Here is a 14,787-nt window from a genome sequence, read left to right as displayed (position 1 = left end):
TGGCAGTGGTCCGGAACAGTAAGCGCTTTCGACCACTCGGACATTCGGGGCCCCTTGGCTCAGATAAATCACACCTCACTGTAAAGAGCAGGTTAGAGACACCGCTCGAATATCATGGTAATCTTCGACAGTAACACTCCCTGAGTTAGTGTACTGGATTTGCGACCAGAGTTCGAATCTTACAATTGAACCAGTCTGGATCAACTACCGTTGTGTGTTCCTAGACAAGGCACTCCATTTGCCTCAGCACTAAATAATTCTACTTGTGTTGATGTGCAGCAAAGTACCAAACTGAACCAAGAATAGTACAGTAACTTCTGGTTCTGTAGTCATGCATCTTAGTATAAAATTAAACAAAGACTTGAAACTCCACAATTCATAATCATGATTAAAGTATATTAATATCATTACCATCAGGCATGTTTGTAGACATAAAAAAAAAACAATTTGATGCTGTCGAATTTTGTTGTGATTCAAATCTGGCTAAGAACAAAGTTACAGAACATCTTCTTGTTTTTTATTTGGTTGGTTTCTCAAGAGAGGACTAGTCCCCGGATATCAGAACTGGAACATTAACCTGAATCACTGCATCTAAGGCCTTGTAAAGCAATAATAATAATAATAATAATAATAATAATAATAATAATAATAATAATGATGATGGTGATGATGATCATGAAAATAATAATAATGATGATGAAAATAATAATAATAATAATGATAATAATGATGATGATAATAATAATAATAATAATAATAAAAATTATAATAATGATGATAATAATAATAATGACGATGATGATGATGATGATGATGATCATGAAAATAATAATAATGATGATGAAAATAATAATAATAATAATAATAATAATAATAATAACGATAATGATGATGATGAAAATAAAAATGATGATGAAAATAATAATAATAATAATAATAATAATAATAATAATAATAATAACAAAAGGGATTACCTTCTACCTTCCCTCCTCTGCATCGTCATCTAAACATTTATTTATTACAAATATTTGTATATTAATCATTAGGTTGCAACCAAGCGTTTGCACATGTCATATCCAGAATACTTCTTACTTACATGGCACAATTACTGTCATATATAACAACTTCATTTTCCCAGGTCGCAACATCCATTTTGGGGCATGTATGGCCACTGGTTAGCATGTTTCTTATGGACGGATCATGAGTTCGTGATGTTATTTTAACCACTGGCCTTGGGGTTGTGGTTGTTGATGATGTAACAGGTTGTGTTGTCAGTACTGTGTCAGGTACTTTTGTGGTAGATAATGATTCAGCTGGAAATCAATCAATGAATCAATTAGTTATGAATAATTTAATGTACGTATTGCTTATGGACATGACGGTTTTGTCTATCTTAAAACGAAAACAAAAAGTGACATATCGCTCTTCAAATAAGTAGCTGACACCTTTTTTAAAATTTACGAACTCATTGTGATTCTCTCGTCCTTTTCCCAAAAATCACTGAAATTTTAATTTCTACGTTTACACATTATTGTTTCAAACATGTATGTGTAATCACACAAACTTATTACCAAGAACGCAATGCTATTTTACAAACAGTCTTTCATTTGTAAACCATACAAATAACAAGATATTGGAATCACCCGGGTTTGCTTCACTAAGTTATGTCCCTTGTGCTTCCTTAACAGTGTTAAAACTCTATGTGCCGCATAGCTCAATCATACTTGCTTTGGTGGTTAGGTAGGGTAAAATGGTTTGCAAAATGTTAAAAAAAAAAATGTAATTTATTGTAATAGATTAGCCCATGCCATACGTACTACTCTTTCAAATCGGCAATGTTTCTTTTTTTTTCAAGCACAGTCAATAATTGCGATCGACATTGAAGTGAACTTATGAAAAGGGGGCATGTGGTGGTGCTGGCGGTGATAGTGTGCTAAAGAGTGAGTTTAATCTTCAAAGCTTTGGTTCAAAAGCAAGTTTAGAAAATAATACAAAGAAATTTTTCTCTTGCGTAAATACCAGATATATTTTTCATCTTGTGGTACATAAAAAATCCAAAACATAAACTCATACAAGCGGTGTCGCCACTCAGTAATATCCATCCATCCATCCATACATCCATACGCACGCACGCACTCACACACACACACACACACACACACACACATACATACATACATACATACATACATACATACATACATACATACATACAAACAAAATATTTACTTTGAGGTAATGCATACATTACATGGAATAGTATTTTAGTATTTTAGAATTTGTTCTAGACATACCTTGTTTTGTGACAGCCTTACTATCGTTACTTGGTGCTACAGTCGATTCTTGCCCTGTGGTGTTGGCAGTCGTAGCATTGGCTACTTTTACTGTCGTTGGGGACGCCAAGGGTTTAACAGTGGCACGGGCGGTCGTTGTCTTCACAACTCGAACCGTCGTTTTCTTTTTCGGCTTAGGTAATGGTTTCGCAGTTGTCGATACAACCCCTTCAAGTTCCACTTCGACTTCTCCACCTACCGTGGTCGCTACTCCTACCGTGGTTGGTGCCTCTACTCCGTTTCCATGGCTATGACCCCCATAAACTCCGTAATCGGTCGTTGTTGTCATGCCTTCTAGGATGAAGCAGCAGAAAATAATTGACAGTACTTTACAATAACTAGCTTCGGGACAGAAAATGAGGCCCGTCGCCATCCGAATTACGACCAATGAAGTGTTTATATTCCAATACTGATATTGCAACGTGACTAATAATTGTTCCATTGTTTCAGCTACTAGACATTCCGATAGACTAGTCATTCGTATGTCGACTCTTAACCTGAAACAGTATATACCATCTTAAAATAGTCAAGACTGGTGCTGTCAAAAAGAAGTTTCATCTCCTTTATAATTATGTTCCTGCCCTTTTTAATAGATTCTGCACATTGTTCGACTAATATAGATAAACAGATATTCTTGATTAATTTAGTTCGGACAGACAGACAAAGAAACGAACGGACGGAAAGAGATAGAGAGGTTACCACCGGCTTCATATTCTACGGGTTCCACATCGACACCTGTTGTTTGGCTGAAAGCGGGATCCACAACGAAATTACCTGAAAGTGTTGAAGTCACCCATTAAATAATTGCGTGTATGGCATGACTGGTAACAGTAACTGCAAAGTCAATAGCACGTTTTGCACGTTTATGCTAAGAATGTTGTTCCTTTGATTTTTAAACACTGAAATCAACTTTGTAATCTTAATTTCGTTGATAATAACCGCTTGCTGATAACACTAGTGTTAAACTTGTCGGAGATATCGTCTATATTCACTTAATAACCGCTTGCTGATAACACTCGTGATAAACTTGTCGGAGATACCGTCTATATTCACATATAAGTATGGTCCAGCTGCAAACAACATAGACCCTGATGTGCCGTCGCATAATGCGCCAAAAAGATCATGGCCTAAAATGTTTGTTCCACTGATTGCAAATTTGGGTCTATGTAGTTTACAGTTACGTAAGTATATATGGTATTTCGTTTACTCTTCTGATCGCTTCTCTATTATGTGTGCCAATTAAACATTGTTCCAACTGATTGACCTTGTCATTTTTATATTGCCATAGACATCTTAAGTTTTTTAATGTATGACCCTCCTATGACTTTGACCATTTCGAGACTTTATTATTATTAGTAGTAGTAGTTGTAGTAGTAGTAGTAGTAGCAGTAGTATTGATGTTGATGTTGTTGACTGTTAGGTACTCGCCGCGAAGAACCGTGGATCATTGAATGCACGTTCCTTATTCCTTAAAGAATTATGCTTTTCTTAGAATGTGTTACTATTTTCAAGTGGCCGAGTGGTCTAAAGCGCTCTCCGTTACGGATCACTGCCATCTCACCTGTGTCTGCTTGGGTTCGAGTCTCGGATTCGGATTATGTGAGTATGTGAGAAAGCTTGCCAGTAGCTTCTCGTGGGTAGGTGGTTCTTCCCGCGGCTTTCCCGGGTTCTTCCTCCACCATTATTACTGGCCGCAATGCATAGCCTATCTTGTGATGAAAAATGGCGTTAAAACCAACAACAACAACAACCAAATGAAACAACAATCACATTGTGACAGACAGGGGCCCGAGTGGCCGAGTTATCTGAAACGCTCGTCTTTACCAACCACTGCCATCTCACCTCTCTGCGCGTGGGTTAGAGTCTCAGGTTGGTTGGTATTGACCAAAGTTTACCTGTAGCTTCCCTTGGGTCGATGGATCTAACCAGTGTTTTCCCGGTTTATTACTCTCCTAGTTATACTGGCAACCATATATTACCTTTCATGAGCTGAAAAATGGCGTTAAGCCAACAACATCATCAACACTAGCATTTACTACGGTAAATTTTGCCTAACACTACAGCATTTGTGTGTGTGTATGTATGTATGTATGTATGTATGTGTGTTTGTGTGTGTGTGTGTGTGTGTGTGTGTGTTGTTGTTGTTGTTGTTGTTGTTGTTGCTGTTGTTGTTGTTGTTATAGGGTTTAACGTCATTTTTTTGGCACAAGATAGGTTATACATGCGGCCAGTATTAATGGTGGAGGAAGAACCCGGGAAAACCCCGGAAAGAACCACCGACGCACAAGAAGCTACCGGCAAGTTTTCTCACATATCCACATTGGCCGAGCCCGAGACTCGAACGCACGCAGACAGAGGTGAGATGGCAGTGATCCGTGACGGAGAACGCTTTAGACCACTCGGCCACTCGGGGCCCTGTGTGTGTGTGTGTGTGTGTGTGTGTGTGCGCGCGCGCCGCCGCGCAACACAAAATTGAAATGTAATCAAATGTTTGAAAATATAGAGGAATACTAACAAAAAAATTGTTTGTGTGAAGGTTTTATAACCTTGGATTCAGGTGACACTAAAAAGTACAATTTCCTAAGATATTCCAACACTACTTCTCATATTTTTTATCATAAAGAATTTGCAAATTCAAATATGCATTGTTGATTTAACTTGAAAAATTTTTAAAAGTAAAACAGTATCAAAATCAACGATTTCATTTGCTTGTAACTCTCGTTCATCTGCTAAAATTCAAAACTCATCGACACATATTGCTTTGATATGAACCCGTTTTTTACATGGAAATATGTATGTATCTTTCCAAACATGCGTAGCGTTTATATGTGTATGTTTATTCTACAGTTGTATTCACGTCTATGCCTTTGTCATTCGACATGTATGTACGTGCGACCGATTATCTGCATACCTCTGTACGGCTACATGCACATGTCTGTCAGTCGATCAACTAGTCATTCTTTCAGGATGTATGTATGTATGTATGTATGTATGAATGGATGGATGGATGGATGGATTTTCAAGCGTTAATATGTCTTTTTGACTATGTATATGTTTCTCCGTCATTCAGTCCGTCTGCTTGTCTGTTTATATGTGTGTATGTTTGTACATATATACGGTTTTATGTATATATGTATTTAAATAGCCAGTAACACCATTGTAAAGTTTCAAAACATTGATACAAATTCATTTTAGTTTTGAAACAATTATTCGATTTTGAATATTTCATTTGAAATTATCTTACAAATTTGACAATTTACTTTTCCATTTACTACTTGATCCCTTCTTTAAATGCTTCATTTCTAAACAGTCAGTCTTATAAATAAGGCTTCTTAATCAGATTCTCAGTTATAGCATCTGTTGTGTTGTAGTATCTATTGCTAATTGTAACTCTTAAAGTTGTTTCGGTGTTGTGGCATCTATTACTAAATCTAACTGCTAAGCGTTAGTTACGGTGTTGTGGCATCTATTGCTAAATCTAACTGCTAAACGTTAGTTACGGTGTTGTGGCATCTATTGTTAAATATAACTCGTAAGCGTTGTTACGGTGTTTTAGTACATATTGCTAAATGTTCCTGTTAAAACGTTGTTCCAGTGTTGTATCTATTGATAAAGGTAGCTGGTACGCTTTGTTACGGTGTTGTTGTATCTATGGATACATGTACCTGTAAAATTTTGTGACAGTGTTGTATTGTTTATTGACGGATTGGGATTTACATAAATATAGCTGTTAAACTTTGTGACAGTGCTGTATTGTTTATTGACAGCTTGTATTTACAGCTGAGCACGTACCCAATGTATATGATATGTTTATCCTGTTGCTAGTGCCCTGTTGGCACGTGTCAGATAACCGTGGCTAAATATCCAAACTTTGCATGTTTTCCATTTTCCTGAGAATCGGAGAACTTGATTTATAGTCGACAGAAGACAAACGCCCAACATGGTTTGCGACGTATTAGTTGCATTTCAAATCAGTAAGCACATTAATAACTGTATGAATGTGTTACGCTCTGACTTAATTAGACGTGTACGAGACAGAAGACAAAACATCCACTGACATAATTATGCGATAAAACCATATGCTTTGACACTTACACGGGAACAAAAACTTGTCTTTGTTCAAATTTACATTACATGAAATGCCAGTCCCCATAATTTAGCATCTTGATTCTCACTGAAGCGTTACACGACCTATGGAGTGAATCATTTTTGTTTTCATTTCAATCCAACACTTGTGTCAACACTTCTAAGCGTCTTAAATGGGGAAATAATAATTTTTGGCAATGCTTAAAAATAATAATGCGTGCGAACAATACAAACACTGAAACGGCATAGTAACTAAAAGAATATCACTATACCATATGAGTGAATTTCAAGAGTGACTGTTTAAACACATTAGGAAAAACAAAACAACAGCATCAACACCACCAACAACACCGACGAAAACAACGAGAAACTACAAGATACGAACTATACCACTATATATAACATAGAAGCTAAACGTACGAAAAGAATATCCTCGCATCACCTGTCACCGTGAGAGATATTCATATCATTAAATTCCCTAGTAATTACATATTTTTCGCAATGTACCGTCTCTACTCGCTTATAGATCCAGTCCAACAACAAACACTATAGACCCTGCTCTGCCGTCGCATAATGCTGCTGCATATCAAAATCTGTGCTGTTTGTTCTCATGATTACTGCAAACAAACTGCATAGAGCTAGATCTGCCCACCCTGCAATTTGTGCCGACAGATTTGGGTCTTTGCAGTGTGTACTTGAAACCCTATAAGCTACTTCAGACGGTTTTTCATATTAAGTTTATTGGTGTTTCCCTATGGGCAGGCACATTGTGGAGAATAAAAACATTAACGCAAAAAGGCGAATTGATTCTTATTTAATACCACCGCTCCATTGGCCTATTGGTTAGAGTGTCCGCCTCAGAAGCAGGAGGTCGAAGGTTCGAACCCCGGCCGAGTCATACAAAGACTTACAAAAAATGGTACTAACAGGTTAGTGTTATGACTGGTCGGCCTGGTGTCAGGATAATGTGACTGGGTGGGACATCATACTACATGTCTGCAGTATGATGACCCAGTGCTAGACATCACTATATACTGCAACACTGCAGACATTCCAGCGATATGACTGAAAAATTGTTAAAGCTAAGTTAAAAATCCAAATCACACACACACACACACACACACACACACACACACTTATCCAGTTTTCTGGATCTTTATATCTATATTTATCCGAATGAATCAGTTTTCCAGGACATGTTAACTACTGTTTGGGATATTTGCTACTTGCTATTTGTTCAAGTCCTTTTATAAAACATAGTTAAGTAAAATTGTAAAATACAATTACTATCGAATATGTATGTATGTATGTATGTATGTATGTATGTATGTATGTATGTATGTATGTATGTATGTATGTATGTATGCTAAATGCATCAGACTATTTGTGTGTCACGAAACATCTTTAACATGGAGATCATTCGCTTTCAAGGGCTTTGATCATGTAATTGTATAAACCTTGTATGATGTGACCATCATCATTCCATTATATAATATGAATACGTATAACGGGAACTGTATTGTACATTCAGCAGGAAAAGAAAAATTCATAAGAGAAACATACGAATAAATTGTCACGGCACTCAATTTAAATAACGACTTTTTTTAGCATATACGATGCACGAATGCTTAAGATCAGTCGAAAACGGTCACTTACTTTTGCCAAAACCTGAAACATTATGATTAAGAAACGGTATAACGGATCACGTAACTTTCAACAAGATGATAATTTATCAGTTACATTATTCTTCGTAATGGCTAGACTTTAAAGTATTTGTTCCCGTACAGACAGGTCTGTCTTACACCACAAACACCTGCCTGATATGTTTGAAATTAAGTTCCCTTTCTCGGCCACGAACTTTCAAGTTTGTTTGCTGCACCTTGACGCACATAAAATCGAAATGTGTCTAAAGAACATACCTAATCTAACACTTCTACTGCTTTCTTACGTATAACTGATAAGCACGAACTCATATATGCGCATTTTATATTTTGTTTTCTTTAAACTTCAAATTTAAAATATGTGTTTACTGATATCGTCATCAATCAGGGAAAATCTATCAATAAACAAACTTCTAGAAATATCGCAATAAATTGCACACCTTTATTCATTAATTTGGCAGACTTTTAAATCACATGATAAAAAAAAGAACAAGTTTTCGATTCGCAAAAAAATGTCAAACCATTCCAGAAAGGGATTAGTCAAAATGTTGTAAAAAGGAGATATTGTAGCGCCGGCCTCAGTCCGATTGGACCGATTTGGCCCAATCGGGTCAGGCGCTCACTGGGGTCCCCGCGCGTTAGTAATTTTTAAAAATATATTTATAGAGAGAAAATAATTTTAAAACGAAGGAAGAAAATGTTAAGTTCAATATCATATAAAACTTTAAGAGTTTATTTCCAAATGTCGTACTCACAAGGGGGCCCCCCGCGTAAATGCGGGGGGGGGGGGGGGGGGCTCCACCAAAATGATTGAAATCGGGCCCCTCGTTTGTTAAGGCCGTTTCAGGGAGAAGTAGTGGAGTAATAGTTGATAACTTATTTTAAAATACTATATTGAAGGCACACCTTTCTTGATGGGTCAGGAAAAATGCTAAATACTCTGCGTTTATATTTTTTTAAATATTGACACCGCTGTATACCAGAAACAAATTTTCAAGCAAGAAGTTTGATAGTTTCATGATGTTTCCGAATTTGATGCCAAGGTCTTGTGGCATGAAGCATCATATTGTCTTTAGGACTCCAAGTTGACATCTGACTGACATTAAATAATATTAACATAAAATTTACAAAAATCTTTATAATAAATACTTTTTAAATATGATAAAAAATGGGTGAGGAACGCTGTTGAACGCGTAGAATTAAATAAATCTACATGCATCATAGTGCTTGAATGTGGACGAGATAAACATTGGTCATTTTAAATAACGTTTATCCTGTATAGGAGGAAATATACAGTTTTAACATAAATCCCACGAAATGAGTCATAAATTTAATGTATAGGAGGAAATATACAGCTTAAAATAAATCCCACGAAATGAGTCATAAATTTAATGTATAAGAGGAAATATACAGTTTTAACATAAATCCCACGAAATGAGTCAAAAATTTAATGTATAAGAGGAAATATACAGTTTTAATATAAATCCCACGAAATGAGTCATAAATTTAATGTACATGTATAGGAGGAAATATACAGTTTTAACATAAATCCCACGAAATGAGTCATAAATTTAATGTATAGGAGGAAATATAGTTTTTCACATAAATCCGATGAAATGAGTCGTAAATTTACTGAAGTATTAATTGATATATTCAAACATGAACTGGACAAAGCTATATCACTCATAAGACTCAAAATATATACGACAAATTTGTATCACTGATATACTCAAATCCTAATGAGACAGATTTTTATTAGTGATATACTCAAACCTTAATGTGACAGATTTTTATTAGTAATATACTTAAACCATAATGAGACATGTTTTATTAGTGATATACGTAAACCATAATGGGACAGATTTTATTAGTGATATACCCAAACCATAATGGGACAGATTTTTATTAGTAATATACTCGAACCATAATGGGACATATTTTATTAGTGATATACTCAAACCTTATTGTGACAGATTTGTTTTAGTAATATACTCAAACCATAATGGGACAGATTTTATTAGTGATATACTTAAACCATAATGGGACAGATTTTTATTAGTAATATACTCAAACCATAATGGGACATGTTTTATTAGTGATATACTCAAACCATAATGGGACTGATTTTTATTAGTGTAAAAGCTTCCATTCGCAGCTTAAAGACTTAAAAATTCATTACTCAGACGTTGACTTAGGAATTAATTATAATAATTAATAAGTCCACCGAAGGTAAGTCTTTCCAAATGTGCTGGAACAGAGCTAAATCGGAGTTACCAATACAAGCAAAATTTGGGCTAGAGGTTTTGAGCAAATGTCAGTCCCAGTACTGTCCAGCTGAGTTCGAGATTAGCCAGAACTTTAACGCAAACTGATGCAGGAAACTCCAGTGGGAACGTGAAAACCAACAATAACGATAGCAGGTTCTTTATTTCCCTAAAGGATAACATCTATCCAAGCTAAACAGCTGACCAAATCGAGGAAATTAGAAATACAGCGAAATGCTCACCAGCACCTATACAAAGCTATAGAGCTCATATCCCTTGAATATAAACCAGACAAACAAAATGCCGTGATTCTTTATACAAGAAGGTAATTCACTCACTTTCTTCACGCTGAGTCTTTTAGCAGTCACTCAAGCTTGCCACAAGCTACAAACGATAAAAGGAGCCCTACGGATTATCGCAACCGCTCTGGTGGCCTAAGTACTTAGAGCGTCCACCTCTGATGCGGGAGGTTGCGAGTTCGATCCCCGGCTGAGTCGTACAAAAGATTTTAGAACAATGGTGCTAGATGCTGCCTCGCTTGGCGCTCAGCATTAAGATTTTATTGTAGGGAGGTCGGCCTGGTGTCAGGATAATGTGATTGGGTGGGACAGTGCAAGACATCACTGTAAACTGCCCACTGCAGACATCGTAGCGATATGACTGAAAAGTGATTAAAACCACATTCAAAATCTAAATCACACACACACGTGCGCGCGCGGATCGAGCAGTGTTGAAACTAATTTTGGGATGATATAAACGCATATATTTTTCTCACACGCGGTATTGGTCTATGTATTCTTTACACTGGAAGAGTTAGCTAAACGCAGTATTGTCTTTATAAAGTAATATATGCCTTGGAAGAGTTATTTGCACGCAGTATTGGTCTTTATAATGTAATATATGCCTTGGAAGAGTTATTTGCACGCAGTATTGGTCTTTATAAAGTAATATATGCCTTGGAAGAGTTATTTGCACGCAGTATTGGTCTTTATAAAGTAATGTATGCCTTGGAAGAGTTATTTGCACGCAGTATTGTCTTTATAAAGTAATATATGCCTTGGAAGAGTTATTTGCACGCAGTATTGGTCTTTATAAAGTAATATATGCCTTGGAAGAGTTATTTACACGCAGTATTCGTCTTTGTAACATCTTTTTTTTGTATTCGTAAGGATATGAAGCAAATAACTGATAAGGAAATTTTTCACTTCACAATAATGGTATTGTGAACTATAATAATAATAATAATAATAATAATAATTAATATCACCACCACCACTACCATCAACAACAACAGTAATAATAATAATAATAATATGTAGCTAACAGTAATAAACCAAATTGAACATATTACAGGACTAAAATTACATCAAGAACACAAAGGTCTAGTTTTCAAATTTTCTGTTATTGTGATATCAGAGGAATTTTCCATATGGCAATCGAAATTACTGGTCGTCCCTCTAACGAAATAGAATTATTTTAAAAACAATAATCATTGATAAAGTTTTATGTTTCCCTTTTTTATTTTTTTGGCCGTATCCTTGGGTCTTCACTCGTTTCCTTTCATTTGACTCCAACAGGGTAGTCACCAAGCGGACGATGAATGTGCCACATTTTGACAGTAACCTCTAGAATAAGAGTTTGTCCTTATCTGTATGCCATAAGGTCGTCAAGTTTTCCTCAGATACCAAAAATAGAAACTGAGAACCAAACGCTAGAGATAAAAATAGTGTATTGTTAACTATGCGACAAATCGCTGTCAACTTTGGTGTCTTTTTTCCTGCATTTTCTTTGGGCCAGGGCATTAATGTATCCAAGTGTCACAAACTTTGACGTATTTATACCACAAAAAGAGTCGATATAGCTTTTTTTTAAAAACGGCGGCGGACTATTTTATTTACTGTCAGTGACCATTTGTTGGGGGAACAGTAAGTCGTAAAACCAAACAGACATTTCACTTTTGTTTTTTAAATTAGTAGACGATGATATTCTTCTGAAAGAGACATTACTTAACCGTAATGTATGTAAATATGCCCATAAAACTATACCATATATATATATATATATATATATATATATATATATATATATATATATATATATATATATATATATATATATATATATATCACAACAGAAGCCTAATAAAATACATGATAGCATAATATTAGCAGCTAAAAATAGAGAACAAACTACGGATCTATCCATTCATCGATCTAACTCAAAGTGCCGATTTTATTTCATTTTATGTTATTTTGGCTTAACAGTCCTTACAACACATACTTGACTTTATCATGTCGACGAAATGGGACCCAGGCATCTTTCACAAGGACACACCGAAACAACTGACACAAGCTGACATGGGTAAGTATCTAACCCAAGACCCATGGACTACGAGTCCGACGCAATGTCAGCTAAGCTACCACGACACCCTCTTTAGAGAGTCGAATCTTCACTAAGAAACCATGAGTTAAACCAACCTTACACGTCAGCAAGGAGTCTGTTGATTATAAACGAATTTTAAAGATAATCACACAGAATGGTATCCTCGTTGTAAAGTGACAACTCCAACAAATAGGCAAAATACACTTGCAGAAATAGAGAAAGTTAAAAATAATAAAACCTGAAAAATCACAGAAAATCATTGTTAAATAGTGTTGATGCGAATTATTGGGAACATTTTCGTTTGCTTGAGATTATATTTTCGATTACCGAATGAAACATTTGCAAACAAAAGTATTTGCAACCTTCAGAATAAGGAATACGAAATTTAAAATAAAATTTATAAATGTAATTGCTACACATATTGATGATAGGTGGAATATGACAAGGCATGAAAACGCTGACATCAGCTGGATACTTTAAGTTGTTACTTAATGTTACATCTAAATTAAACAAAAATATTTCCATTTATGTTATTTAAAAGCATCATCGTTGACTCTTTTATTCTAAATAGCCGTATTTAAAACACAATTCCGTAAATGATTATATATACTCCTGCATGTTTGATAAATGAGGTACCATTCATTTTTAAGCAAGGGGTAATCAAAACGTATTCTAGAATATTTTAAACATAACTGTGCTTTTTGTCAGTCGACATTATATAATCATTGGATTGTATGACCTAATAAAAACAAACTATTTGTTACAATGTCTCATATAATTATGCTCTAGTCAAGAGGTTGACGTTTCGATTCATTTCGGCATAGATTTTTGCAATATTCCTAAGAATTCGGAGCAGGGTTGCTAAGTACTCAATGTCCTCAGTTGCAAACAACGTATTTTTCCAAATTTGTTCTAATCTCCGGCAGCAATTATTTAATAAGAAACACTTTCCCAATGAATCCAGCAGTGTTATATTGATAAGATGAGCTAAAAGACAGAAAACTTCAAAATGTGCGAAAAAGGAAAGCAGTCGTTTGTGAGATATTTTGGCTCAAACTTTTGGTTTAGTCATATTTTAGTTCAGATTGCGGGACCATTTCCAGCACGTTGACCGACAATATTTTATGCGATTGAGGTACAAACACCAGGGCCATGTCGACAGCCCTTCGATTTGGCCATAGTCAGTTAGGCAAGTGTTAGGCAAGATTGGTTGACGTGTCGGAAGGATCCATTTTTATGGAGCCGAATACTTCAAAAGTCAGACAGAAATACGTTTACAAGGTGAGAAATAATGGAGGCCACCTTTTCGCTTATTTCAGCGTGTAGGTCAAGTGGTACACATATCTATAATGGAACAATTGGTTAAGTGGCTAAGTGCAACATATGAGTGATGTGTATTTCTTTTGGTAATCCGCCAAGGTAAAATCTTCATGGTAGTGTCGGTGTGTGTGTGTGTGTGTGTGTGTGTGTGTGTGTGTGTGTACATACGCATCGTATTTACAAGTTACAGAGTTCATATCACTGGAGCTCACAGACAGGCAGAAAGACACACACACACACACACACACACACACACACACACACACACACATATATATATATATATATATACGGGGGGGGGGGCAATTTATTATCATTTAGTTATTTTTTTCAATCTGTTTGGGGATGTTTAATTCCAACGCCTGATTATTTATGTTGCATGAGTAACAATATTTCCAGATAATGCCGCTCAATCCTAGACTTATATTATGCCCCAAATAGCAAAAGCGGGCATGCTGTTTTGAACTTCACCCTCCGTACGTACATAAGAAGTCTACGTATTCATATATACATACATCAAACACAAATGTGTATTGGTGCGAATTACAGTAACAGCTTCAGGAAATCGAGTTCGATACACACGTTTGTCTCCATATGAAGATGACCTATATGACTTTTCAAACGAATAAAGTCCAAATGTGTATCAAGCCATCTGAATAATATGCGCAAATGTTTTTCTTAATATTTTTGCAAGTCTAGTTAGTGAAAACATTGTTATTACCATTACTCAGAAACCAGCTG

General features: G+C 35.7%; 1 protein-coding gene across 1 annotated transcript in view; it reads right to left on the bottom strand.

Moving 5' to 3' along the window:
- LOC149793146 (uncharacterized) overlaps positions 1-14,787 on the bottom strand; it is a 29,760-nt gene that overhangs the window by 5,459 nt on the left and 9,514 nt on the right. Inside the window, exons 3-5 of the mRNA XM_089967069.1 lie at positions 3,033-3,107; positions 2,295-2,627; positions 1,097-1,313 (exon numbers count right to left, since the gene is read on the bottom strand). Of these exons, the coding sequence (XP_089823195.1) occupies positions 1,097-1,313; positions 2,295-2,627; positions 3,033-3,107 (625 nt within the window). The remainder of the gene's footprint in view (positions 1-1,096; positions 1,314-2,294; positions 2,628-3,032; positions 3,108-14,787) is intronic.

Source organism: Sinohyriopsis cumingii, chromosome 8 (assembly GCF_028554795.1).
Source record: "Sinohyriopsis cumingii isolate HCF-2022 chromosome 8, ASM2855479v2, whole genome shotgun sequence".
Lineage (NCBI taxonomy): Eukaryota > Metazoa > Mollusca > Bivalvia > Unionida > Unionidae > Sinohyriopsis > Sinohyriopsis cumingii.
This window is presented reverse-complemented; position numbering and strand designations above follow the sequence as displayed.